Here is a 12,911-nt window from a genome sequence, read left to right as displayed (position 1 = left end):
GGGCTTTACTGAACAGACGGAAGCATTGGTGTTAACAGCCTGGCTGGCCGGCACTGGCGCTCGTCATGCTGGAGGAGGCTCTTGCTGGACATCTCTCTCGGGAGCCTCTGTGCCCGAGAGGCTCTCCTGGCACTCGCCGACGTGGACCAGATCTGCTCCGCGGGGCTGAGGAGTTGAATACAGAGCTCTGTAGTCTTGTATGCACAGGGAGGTGCAGAGCACCACTGCAAGTCTAGTCAGGACACATGTGGTGGGATCTGCTTCTGTCTGGAGAGAGCAGGCCCATGGTCCGTGCTATGCAATCCCAGCCTGCTGCTCTCCACGCCACGAGGGCTGTTGGGAAAAGACCCTCTTTGCCCGGGGGCTGTGGGAACTCAAAGGAAGGAAGGGCACTGCCGGGCAGGGGCAAACACCGGGCATGTTTGGAGATCCTTACCTGAGGCAGTTCTCCTCACCACCACAGCAGTGGGCTTGTCCCTCTACCTTCTCGAGGAGGCGGGTCGCTGCTCCTCGCAAAGCCCGCGGGGTCGTGGGGAAAGGCTGCTACCACAGCAAGGGCTAAAGTCTCCCATCTCGACCAAGACCCTCCCACCTCTCCCCTCTCCCAGTCGCCCTCGCCGCCATGGTCCCATTCAACCCCACAGCCCCCTCAGTGCTGGCTGTGCTTGGGGCTGCAGAGAGGCACCTGGCATCAGGGACTGACCCATGCCATTCCCACGGTATGACAAAGGAGAGGATGCTGTCCATGTCCAGGCCCGTGGCTCTGGGATTTGCTTCCCCCACCCACAGCTGGGTCACCAGCCCCCAGCTGGCCCAGGTCTGGCCTGAAGCTGGCCCACACTCACCTTTTCAGAGGTGAGGACTCCAAAAGGCAGAGACTCAGCTTGTCCTCTGGGCTCTCCTCATCCCCCGCGGATGGCCCTTTTCTGCCCTCTCCCCACCACTCTGGAGTGCCACGAACGCAGGAGCCCTGCACAGAGAGAGAGGGGTGAGCACAGGAGGTGTCACTGGGCAGCAGGGAACTGGTACAGTCCCACACAGGACAGTCAGCCCCCACGCTCCTAGGGCTTAGGGACCTTCCCACCTTGGCTCCCCGCAGGACAGGAATACTCTTTTCCTCATTGTTTTTCACCGCCTGCAGCACCTGGGCCTCCCATGGCTCTCGCTTGTCTTTCCAAGCCTTCGGGGGTGCCACTTTTGCCCTTGCCTTCTGCTGGCACTTCTTGCGCAAGGAGTCCCAGAGCTTGCGTCCTTCCTCCTCCGTGCACACACGGGGCTGCGCCTGCAGGACCACGGCAATGCAGCAGCGGGCAGTGTTAGTCTCCCCGGCGGAAGGCTGAGGGGATTTTAGCTCTCTCCCTCCCTCCTGCCCCTTCTTCTCAGCCTCTCTGTCAGCCCTGGTTTGCTCACAGTCCTCACAGGACCGACTGCAGAGCCTTTCTGCAATGACCCCCTGAGCCAAGTGACCACGGGGCTGAAAGCAACCCAGCTGCTTGCTATCCCAGACAAGCCTGGCAGTGCTGTCGCCATTGCAAACACCACCAGATCAATTCTTCGGGTGTTGCTGGAGATGACAGAAGTGAAGGCTGTCTTCCAAATGGACAGAACAACCTGTTGCCTCTCGAGAAAACCTCGGGAGAAGTGCTTCAGCCTTCAGCTAAGCACACGATATGGGGTCTTGCAAGACATGACATCCGTATCACTGCGCTTTTCTACAGGTGGACACGACACAGTCCCTCCAGGAGCCCACGCCACGTACCGGTCCTGCCCTCCTCTTCCCTGCCCTAGCAGGGGGTGCAGGTTGGGGTCCAGCTTCCCGCAGCTGTGGGCTGCTGCATGCCTCTTGCCCCAACCGACGCCACTGCAGCACTGCCAGCTCGCTGCAGACACACAGTGGGAGGAGGCGGCGTGAGCACAAGGAGACCGCTCTCCAGCCGGGGCTCCCAACCTGGGTGCCCGCCGCAGCCGCAGAAGGTGGCTCCGCCGAGAGGCCAGTGCCAGGAAAAGCGCCTGTCTCCCCCGGTGCTGCGGGGAGCGGGAGGAAGGGCAGCGCGGGAGAGGAGACACTGCCCGTGTCTGGAGAGATTTACCACTTGAGCTTGTCCTGCAGATCCGTCTGGTCATCCCTCTGCCCCCTGCGCTTGCGGGTGACCTGCCCCAGGATGCACGTCACCACCTGCCGCAGGGCCTGGCGTGTCCGTGGGGAAAGGCTCCTGCAACAGCAAGGACAAAGTCTCTCTGACCCTTCAGCTGCGACTCTCCTGCCTCTTCCTGCGCCCAGCCCCACGCCTACGTGGCCCCATTCGGCCTCACAACCCCTTCAAGGCAGCAGGAGTTTCAAGCACCTGCTTTGGCCCCTGCCATCGGGCTCTAACCCAGCTCATTCCCATGGCTGGAGAAATCCCCGGGCGCTCTGTGAGGCCCCATGGCTCAGGGGTTGGCTTCCTTGACCCACCACCAGTGGCTCACCACCACCCCAGTGCTCCAGGCCTCGGCTGGCGCTGGCGCACTCTTACCGCTTAGGGGGGACAGTGTCGTCCTCGCAGACTGTGGGTGGCTCGCCTCCGGCCTCTTCCCACTCCTCCATCATCGTCTCCAGGAGGTCGGGGCTGGAGTCCCTCGTCTCCAGGAGGTCGGGGCTGGAGTCCCCCGTCTCCGTGCTAGTTGAGGGGCTGACTGGTGCTTGCTCAGCGGTACTGGATTCCTGCACAGGAAGAGACTCATACAACAGCCCCGCACCCGCAGGGTGCTGCTTCCCAGCATGCACACCCCCAGGCCACTTCTGGCAGGGACCCCAGCGGGATGGGGAAAACCAGGAGAAGGACCTCAGCATACCCTTGGGGTGATGCCTGAGTGTCACCAGGGTTTCACTACAACTCCCTGTCGCCCCTCTTGCTCAGGAAAGGCAGCAGTCACCCGCCCAGCTCTGCTGCAGCAATGCTGCTGGGACGGCTGGGGTGCTAGAGGTACCTTGCAATCTCAGCCCCCCAGAAGAGAAAGTGCTCTTTTTCTGCAGGAATTCAAAGTACCTGGCTCCTCTGTGTCTCCTTTTCTCTCTTAGCTTTCGCTTTCACCGTCTCCTTTTCGCTCTTAGCCTTCTTTTTGGTCACTGGCCGGGTTTGCAGTTTACTTTTTTCTTCCTCCGCCAGCTCTGTTTTCTCCTTTTCCTCTTTATCCAAGTATTTCTGGATGTGTTCTGGAAGCTTCTCCTTCCTCTTCAAGTGTTTATTCTGGAGGGGGACGAAAATGCAACAGCAGGCAGCATTAGTCTGCCCTGCAGAGGGCTGGGCTGTTTTCATTCCTACCCTCCCTTCTGCCCCTTCTCTTCTGCCTTTCTGCCCACACTGGTTTGCTCCCAGGTTCCTGCAGGCTCCACCAAAGAGCCCGTCTGTAATGACCAGGAAGATAAGCGACCACCAGGCTAAAAACCACCTGGCAGCTGGCTGTCCCAGACAAGCCTTCCAGTCACGTTGCCGACAGAAACATTCACAAGTAAGGTCTTTGGGTGTGTTTCATGAGGCTAATGGAAGTGAAGAATATATTCTCAAATGGCAGAGTCACCCGCCTCTCTTCAAGTAAACACCAAAGCAACTAGTCAGTGGCCCTGTGCACACACAGTGAAGAACCTTGTGAGAATCGGCATGCGTGGAGCGGCGCTTCTCTACGGTCCAGTACGACACGCTCGCTGCAGCAGCCCGTGTCAGGTACCTTTTCTCTCCTCTCAATAGCTCTGGCAATGAAGTCTACTGTTCGGGGTTCGACCAGAGGAATTAGTTTCTGTTTCTCTTTCTCCTCCTTTTCCTTCAAGGAGCTCCCCTGGATGGCCGGTAGCTGCCTGCAAAGACACAACAGGGTGTGTTGGCAGGAGCGCAGGAGGAGCTGGTTCTGCATCTTGCGCTTCCAAGTGGTGCGCCTGCTTCTGCAGCAGAATGCGCTCTACTTGCCTCCTTGTGATCAAGTCCACAGAGACAGAGAAGACCCCAAGCTGTCAGACTCAGATGTGCCCAACAGCCCCACTAAAACTCAGGATGCCCAGGTCTAGGCCCTCTCTTGCTGGAGCAACGAGAGGAACAGGGTCCTGCGCCCGGAGATACCGCTACATCCTTCGGGTCAGTGCACCGAAGTCTGCTCAGTGGTCCGAAATAAAAGAGTGCGCACGGGCTGTACGAGGAGGTTGGGCCCTGGGGACGCGGTGTCAAAAGGAGGAGGACACGACCCCATGAGAAAAGCAATCCTGCCACTGAGCTCTCCTTGGCCCTTCTCTTTTGCAGGCCATAAGACATAGAAGAGGCTTCCGGTTAATCGGAGGAACCCTCTGCAGTACCTAAGTGCAGAACACTGTTCTCAGCAAACAGAAAGGTCGGGGTCATTTCAATCTGAAGGGAAAGCCAAACAGACCTTCCGCTCCTGGAAGGAGCACTTGCAGTTAGTTACTCAACGGATACGCACACCAGGAGCAAAGACAGAAATGGTGCTGCTGGCAGAGTCTCCCAAGAAGCTAAAAGACGCTTGCCGTGCACCAAGGAACCATTAGTTAGTGGGACGTGGGATAACTGCACTTTGAGTTTGTCTAGCCCCTGTGTCCAGGAGAAACATCCCGCTCCCACACAGACGAGAGAGCACGGGGTCACCCTCACCATTTCTGCAAGCGTCTCACCTGGCGCGAGGCTCCCTCCCCTCAGCTTTCTGACCCTGCTCTGACTTTACAGTCGCTGCAGGTAACCGCTTTGGAGAAAGCCTTGCTCGACGAAGGAGGCGCTGCTCGGCAAGGTCCTCTAGAAACAGGAAATGAGACGCGTCTTCAGAACAGCATCTTGGTGTTGTTCTGGGAACTGGGTGCCTATTATGTCCCAGTTCCAAGAAGAGTGATGTGCAGGTCTGCTCAGGCCTGTGGTAACACTGATGAAGGTGGTCCTTTTCACCCCTTTGGATGAAAGCCATGTCTCCTGGGAGGCCTTAGGCCTTTTCTGACACTGGGTTTTTTGCCCAGCTCCTCATGCCTGCAGTGCACCATTATTCCCCGGGGAAAACTGTTTCGACAGCTTTCTCTCATCCGTGTGCTGTAATGGGGGGCTCCCTGGGAGATGCTGGTGGTCTCCAAGAGCCATGCTGGGGAAGGGAATCATTTAGCACAAGAGGAGCCAGCTCTTGGATTTCTGCATTGGTCCCATGCACACAGATTTGCTGCTGGGGCAGGTTCACACCAAAGGCATTGCTTCTGAGAATATGATGGAAAGAAGCAGGGTTAGAGGCTGGCACTGTTTGCAGCACAGGCTGGGGAGTGGAGGCCGCTGGGAAGGTGTCCTTCAGCAGTCCCAGTGGCCATTTGTGGTGCAGGGCTGTCCTGAGACCTTGTTCCACAATGGGTCACTGGAGCTTCACCATAATGGCTACAGAGAGTCACAGGAGGTGCCTCTGCCTCTTCCAGGCATGCTGGGGGAACCTGAGCTCTAATCCCCTCCAGGAGCGGAGGAAGGAAAACCTCCAGCCCCCTGCCAGCAACCCGCTGGTCCCTTACCTTTCTTTCCACTGCCATCACCTTTTCCCCAGCCCTTCTCTGGGGTGGCCTTCACATGTCCTGTCAGGTCTGCTTTCACTGTTGGCATTTTAGGCACGGTCTCAAGCTTGTACCTGGAAAGAGGAAGTAGGCACCAGGCTGAAAAAAGGACACCGCTTTGTTTCCCAAGGCAGCCCATCCCGGAGGACCACAGCAGGAACTCCCGTTGCTGCTTCTGGGGAAAATGATTCCGCTCTTTACTCATAGTGCACATGGAGGGCAGACTAATCTCTAGTGCTCTGATTATGCAATACCATTTTGAATCCTGATCTAGTCCTCCAAGTTTCTTGTAGAGCCTTGCAGATTAATGCCTTTGCAGCTATAAGGAGTCACCTCCCTCCCCTCAGTCGTCGATGGCACTGCACAGCAATGTTGGCACGAGACAGAGCTCTGCAGAACCCCACCAGCTGCAAGGTCCTGTTTGGACAAGAACCCACCCCTCTACCACTTGGCCCCAAGCAGAAGGCAGTCTCACACACAGGAAAGAAAAAGAGCGGGAGAAACCTGATGGAAAATGTTGCCTAAATGCCTCTCTAGGTCCACAGTAGGACAGGCACATGAAGCATTGTCGCTGTCCCATGTTCCTCCAAATGAAGTCAAACTGAACAAGAGCAAGCAGGGAGTTCCCTGCCGACAGGCCTCTCAAACACTCAGTCCTCAGTGCCATCACGAGTGTAGTTCCCGGCGCCTGGCAAGGCAGCCCTCCCAAGCATGAGCTGAGAAGCTGCTCGCTTGCTCAGCCAAGGGCTGCAGGAGCAAACATACCCCGGTAGGACGACAACACGCCCAGAAGAGGTCTGGGAAGCAGCAGTGTCATGGCGTGAGATGACCGAGTCCCTCATCTCTGGCATCTGCAACACGGATGGAGACAGATGATGGGACATGGGGACACTGGGAAGGGCTGGCTGCTCAGGCCACCTTAGACCAACGCAAGCAAAAAGCCAGAGCAGCCAAAGGGCTCTGGCCTCAGCCCGCCTTGCTCTGCCTGTGCCTCTGCTCCCTACCTCGAGAGTGAGGCCAGGAGCGCTGCCCACCATCAACGCTGGCCTTTTGTCACAAAGTGAGGCCCCTCTGGCGGTACCTCTTGCAAAGCCGGACCATCGCACGCAAGGGAAGCGCTCTACAGAGCGCCTGCGGTACTGTAGACCGCAAGGAGCCCAAGTGGCTGAACAAAAGGCATGGCAGGCCAGGAGAAAGCAGCCCCCCAGCCCCCAGAATGCATTTCAGAAGAACCAGGAGTGGCACTGGGAAAATAAAAATCCTACCTCGAGAACAGCTTGCAACATCTGGTCAGTCCCATTCAGCCTTTTCAGAAAGTCTGTGTAAAATCTCATTTTTACGTCTCTTCCCTGGATGATCAGCATGCCCACGTCCCTCCAAACGAGGGCAACGTTATCCCTGTTCTCGAGGCAGACACGGAAAAGACGCATGGTCCTTTCCACGCAGAGCTGCACCGTGCCCTCAGAGACAGCGTTGTCTGAGGCTATCTGAGCGTATGGCAGTTGCTCAAAATGTTGATGACCTGAAAAACAAGAGAAGAGAAACACGTGAACTTGCAGAGCTGCTAAGCAGGCTACAATCAAAAGTCTGCAGCTGCCAGGCTCTCATGCAATACGTTGCTACTGAGTTGTCTAGCTGGTACAGCGCCTCTGAGGAGAAGCTCCGGTCATCCCTTCCTGCTAGAGGTGGAAAGTGAGGTGTGGAGCCAACAGCTGTGGTTTCTCTGATACAGAAAGGGAAGGAAAGAGGCTTAGGCGCTTGGCAGGAAGAAGAGCCATGACTGCAGGACAAGGTGGGGAGAAAGGCGCCAGGTCCCACGGCAAGCTGGAGGGTGCCAGGCCACTGGAGCTGTGCCCACACTCTGTGCTCTCTTTGTTGTTAGACACAAATGCACCCCAAACACAGTCCCAAGCTCTTGGTGCCCCCCAGGGTCCCGCGACAGCTGCTGCAATGGCAGCAGCGACTAGGAAGCGCAGGCATTGCGGTCACTGGGTTTTGGAACGAACCGTCTTTCCTCCCCCGGGTTTCCCCCTTGCAAAGAGGCTGTGAGAGCCGGGAAGAGCCTGGCATTTGCCTGTATTAGGTCCAGCGCAGCAGAAAGAGGGAGCGAGAGTTGAAATACCATGTAACAAGAAGACACAGCACCAATAAAACTGGAAGGAAACGTGTTGTTGAGGCAGGTCAGAGAGAGTGTGCTGTTATGCTGTATTGTCCTCTGGTGATTATTCAAAACGAGTAGGTAGGCAGGGTCCTTTTCACAGCAGGCTGGTTTTGTCCAGCTGAAGCTGTTCTCAGGATTGCGGTGGGAGTTTGGTACTCCGCTCAGTCACCTCTGGACAACAGAGCACACCTCCCCACTCTGCTCAAAAAGGCAAGCGCCGCTTTCAGTCTGTCTGCTTACCAGGAATGTCTATGCAACCATATCGGAGGCCATGGTCCCGCGCGATAGCGTTCGCAAGATGAAACACGGGTCTCTCCACAACCACCGGATCCTTCTCCTTGCTGACTACTCGCTCTCTGACAACCACAAAAGTCCCAAGTCCAGGAATGCGGACAGCCTGAAACAGAGGAGGTGGTGGATCAGAAGTCTTGGAGGGACAGATGGATGACTTGTCAGAGAATGGTGACGGCGCTGAGTGCCCTGCCCATGCCTGAGGTACAAAGGAGCAAGGTGGGCTCTTTGGAAACCTTGGGAGAAGACAAAGAGGGCCCACGCTTTTCCCTCTCACTCCCCTTCATTCACAAAGAGCCAGGTAGTTCAGGAAAAGCTGACAAACATCCTTTGGCTCAATAAGATACAACATGGGGGGGGGGGGAGTGGTGTGTGTGTGGTTCCCACACTTGGAATAAACCCTGAAGTGTCCCAGGCTCCCAAGTTTTGTCATGCAACTCTGACCATGGGGACTCCAGACGCGCCAACCCTTTTTATGACACCAGGCCTGGACCTTATTGTACATCCGAATGGACAGAGGAGGTGGTCCGTTGCACATCTGTGCGTTGCAGGGTCGTGCTGGGGCATTGTTCCGTCTTTCAAAGGAGGGGCAAACCAGTTGCACTCCATGGCAAAGGTCTGTCAGGACTTCATCAACCTTCGTCAGGATGTGAGGGGAGGAGAAGGAGGTAAGTCCCACCTGGTGGAGAGCCAGCTGTTGGCTGAGGTAGCATGACGTGCTGGCCCAAATCTTGACGAACTCTGGAAAAACAAGGGAAAGACATGTCATGCTCTGAGGCAGCAACCACAAAACCATTCAGCCCACTCCTGTCCAAGGACCAATGTATTTCTAACACAAGTGTTTCAGATGGTCTCTCTAGAGCCCGGCAAGAACCAAAGGACCCCTCAGCTGGCCTCCAGGAGGGCTCCTTTCCTTTCAGGTGCAGTTCTCCAGGGTGTGACTCGCTCCCATGGGAAACCGGCAGTGGATTGCCACGCCAGCGAGGGCACGGTGCTGGGTTCCGCGGAAGTCTCAGAGGGTCAGGGCAGGCCCCGGTGTCTCCCCAGCCAGTTTCCCTGCGTTGCATCTCCAAACACACCGACTCTGCACAGCCCACGAGCACCTTCAGCTCCTCCACTCGGACATGAGCTCAGGGTGGGCAATGCTCACCACCAGGCAAGGAGCAGCCCTTTGGGGCCAGGGACTTCTGCCTGGGGTGCCCCAGGAAAGCAGGGACCACGTCAGGAAGAGAACCAGGAGCCCTGGCTGTCGAATCAGCCCCTCGTCCCTCAGGGATGGTCAAGCAGGTCCCTCCTTGCAGTCACCAGTCCTGAGCAGCCACCCCCACAGCCCTCAGGGTTTCCATGCCTGTTTTCAGAGATGTCCTTGACCTGGCAGCACTCATGAAATTGGGTGTGAGGGCCTTACCAGTACTCTTGAGCTTCTCAGTTGTTGGAGACAAGTGAGGCCGCAAGAAGAGGTCTTTTGCCATCTTAGTTCCACCCTTGCTCCAGGTCAAGAACTGCAGCAGGTGGCTGGCCGATGGCTTTCTTGCTTCCTGCAAAAAGCCTACTCCTCCTCTCTGCTCTCCTCCGCCGCCGCCCTTCACCACCCCCAGTGCTGTTGTGCTGCCTCTCTCCGCCTTCTCCTCCTCACTGCAGAGCAGCTCTTCTAGAGCAGAGCGGTGGCAAGAACAGCCCCCAGCGCCTGGCGTCCCCTCGGCCTTGCCGGGGGGTGTGGGGTGGATGCTGGTCCCGATGGGGAAAGAGGGGCTGTCACCACTGTGATGTGGGGCTGTCCCACTGTGACCCCAGACTGTGTCACAGAGGGGCTGCACGCACCCAACCCCCCTCCCCACCTGCCCAGGCCCTGCCGGGGGGCTCTGCAGTGGGAAGGGTCTTCAGGGGGCTGCCCCCACCTCACGGTCTCCAGACCAGGAGGGGCTTCCCCACGCGGGGGCTCAACCAGGCTCTAAGTGCTTATGGGCTTCCTTCTACCCTTCCCTGCTTCTTCCTGCCTCTCTTAGCCAACATGTCTGCAGCGGGGTGAGACAAGGGGAGTCAAGAGAATCTCAGTAGACATAATAAGGGGGGATGAAGGATGATGTTTAGCGCTTACATTGTTGAAATTAGCTGAGGCAGAGACAGTCTTTGATAAGCAAGAGCTAGTCCCAAGGACCAGCCAATGAGGTAGAGACAGCTCCTGATAAGAAGCAGGAGCAGGCCCCAAGAGCCAGCTAAGACCGGTCTTGCGGCTTGGGTGAATACCAAGAAATCACTGAGCCTGCGCAAGAAAAAAGGTTACTAGCGGTGACGAAGAGGAGTCGTCTATCTTCATCTCTGCGACCACCAGACGACCACCATAAAGAGGCACTGCGCAAGCGCAGTTGAGAGGAGACTATGGAAATGACCTCTTGGAGTTAATTTTAATATGAAGCGGGGATAGGTCATGCATATGTATAGGCGTATTGTGAATATGTAACACTTGACTGTATAAACTTGAGACAAACTGCCGAGTCGGGCGCGCACGACTTTGGTGGGACTACCCCCCGTGCTGCCCAGCGCTGAATGAACATACCTACTTTACAGTCTCACTGATTGTGGAGCCTGTTTTCCGCACGTCAGGGGAGCCGCGGGGTCCCCTGACTGGCGGAGCTTTGGCAGGCGGTGGCTGCTCACACCTGTTTCGGAGCTGGCTGGAACCGTCCCCACGCGGGTCCCGCTGCAGCTCCCACTGCTCACCCCTTGCCATCCACGCCCAGCACAGAGCACCCTTGCCACCGCAAACCACGTGTTTTAAGGACCCTTGGGACATGCATCCATCATAGACGCTGCCTTCAGCATCCTCACAGTGGAAATGAACTGCACCCCTCTGCCCTCAGAGCAGACCACAGGGGTTACTCCTAACAGTGGGGCACGTATATTGGCTGAAATCCTCCCCTGCAAACCCGGCTGCAGGGCTCAGTGTCATCACAGACCTAAGGCTCATCAGCTCCCTTGACGCTTTTTCCAGTGTTGGCCCTACTATTGCACTGCCAGCGTCATCCATGATGCTGATCTCACCTCCGTTTCCCAGCATATTTGCCTCCAAATACAACAAGCGTAGGTCACTCCTTGACCGGCTGGGCATCCCACCACCTCATGAGGCATTACCAGAAGGGTGTTACCTGTGTGTTACAGCACCCAGGAATGGCCAAGAGCTGTGACGAACCTAGGTGCTAAGGGAGAACCTGTCTGTGCCCAATTTACTTAAAAAGGAATGATAAGACTTTTTTTTTAGATCCATTCCAAATCTCCTGGTGAGACTGCACCATTGCCAAGAATATAGTCAACAATATACTGCACAGAACGGCATGTTTACACGTGAGGCAAGCGCAGACAACCAGCGTCCTTGGGCCTGTGAATGGGCTGCAAAGGGAAGGTGATGGCCAGCAACAGCTTTCATTCCTGGCACCTTCCATGCCGGCGAAGTAGCTGGACTTTTTCAATTTTGGAAATAGGCTGTGCAGAGAGAGAGAGAGTGACGAGACGTTTAGGTCGCTAGGCAAGCACAGAGCCCCAGTGTCCTTGGGCCTGTGAACGGGCTGGAAAAGGAAGGTGATGGCCAGCAACAACTTTCAGTCCTGGCACCTTCCTTGTGGGAGAACTAGCTGGCCTTTTTTAATTTGGAAACAGGCTCTACAATGAATAACAGAGAATGAATAACAGAGAATGACTACATTTTTAGGTGCGACGCAAACAAGGAGCCAGGGTGTTGTTGGGCCAAAGAGCACGGGGGACCTGCGCTTGCCTCAGCACCTAAACGTCTCGTTACTCTTATTCTCTGCACAGCCTATTTCCAAAATTGAAAATGTCCAGCTCGTTCTCTGTCACGCTTTAATCCCAGCCAGCGACTAAGCACCACGCGGCCGCTCACTCACTCCCCCCCTGCCAGTGGGATGGGGGAGAGAATCGGAAAAAAAGTGTAATTCGTGGGTTGAGATACGAACATTTTAATAGAACAGAAAGGAAGAATCTAATAATGAAAATAATAACAATAATCAAATTACAATAATAATACTGATAGGATTGGAACATACAAAGCAAGTGATGCACAATGCCATTGCTCACCACCCGTCGACCAGCGCCCAGAGAGTTCCTGAGCAGCGATCCCTCCCAGCCCAACTCCCCCCAGTTTATATACTAGGCATGACGTCACATGGTATGGAATACCCCTTTGGCCAGTTTGGGTCAGGTGTTCTGGCTGCGTCCCTCCCAATTTCTTGTGCCCCTCCAGCCTTCTTGCTGGCTGGGCATGAGCAGCTGAAAAATCCTTGACTTAGTATGAACACTGCTTAACAACAACTGAAAGCATCAGTGTGTTACCAACATCCTTCTCATACTGAACCCAAAACATAACACTATACCAGCTACTAGACAGAAAATTAACTCTGTCCCAGCCAAAACCAGGACAGATATTCAGTCTTCAGTTTCAAGGTCCAAGGCAAAAGCCTTGATGTCAGTTGAGAACAGATAAAAGTCGTTACGCCTCTCGGTCTGCCTCAGCAGAAGGAAGCCTCTTCTCTTGGGCGCTGGCCATCTCAGCCTCTTCCTCCACATCTGATAGGGAGTTTGGATGGATTGCTACATCGGAACATCTTCCAGTTACTTCCAGCTCCTCTCTTTAAAAGAAAACGATTGAAAACTTGATAAACTTCTATCCTGGTTTTCCAGCTTGTGGGAACACATTTTTCTGAAGCCACCAGTGGTGCTGTATATTCCGTTGCGAGGCACAGCGGGGGCTTCTGCTGCGATAGCCTCCGGGTGCCTGATGGGAACTCAGGAGTGGCACTGGAGAAAAAGCTGCCGGGTTAAAGGTGCTGCTGTCCTTCAAAGTGACATCTCTCTCTGAGGAGGTGACGGGAGGGGCTGGACTCCAGCACA

The 12,911-nt window shown here is 55.7% G+C and overlaps 1 protein-coding gene across 1 annotated transcript; it reads right to left on the bottom strand.

Annotated features, from left to right (window-relative positions):
* Positions 1-740: 740 nt before the first annotated feature.
* LOC128134332 (coiled-coil domain-containing protein 81-like) lies at positions 741-9,481 on the bottom strand. The gene is made up of 14 exons (XM_052771958.1): positions 9,418-9,481; positions 8,503-8,750; positions 7,959-8,115; positions 6,823-7,079; positions 6,323-6,408; positions 5,519-5,631; positions 4,658-4,775; positions 3,709-3,835; positions 3,151-3,230; positions 2,517-2,696; positions 2,091-2,213; positions 1,760-1,880; positions 1,085-1,282; positions 741-970 (listed from the first exon to the last, which is right to left on the bottom strand). Exons 1-14 carry the CDS (start codon positions 9,479-9,481, stop codon positions 842-844), a joined length of 2,001 nt encoding a protein of 666 aa, XP_052627918.1. The 3' UTR covers positions 741-841.
* Positions 9,482-12,911: the final 3,430 nt, after the last annotated feature.

The sequence above is a fragment of the Harpia harpyja genome, chromosome 2 (assembly GCF_026419915.1).
Source record: "Harpia harpyja isolate bHarHar1 chromosome 2, bHarHar1 primary haplotype, whole genome shotgun sequence".
Classification (NCBI taxonomy): Eukaryota; Metazoa; Chordata; class Aves; order Accipitriformes; family Accipitridae; genus Harpia; species Harpia harpyja.
The sequence above is the reverse complement of the archived record's forward strand: the minus strand, read 5'-3'. Positions and strand labels throughout refer to the sequence as shown.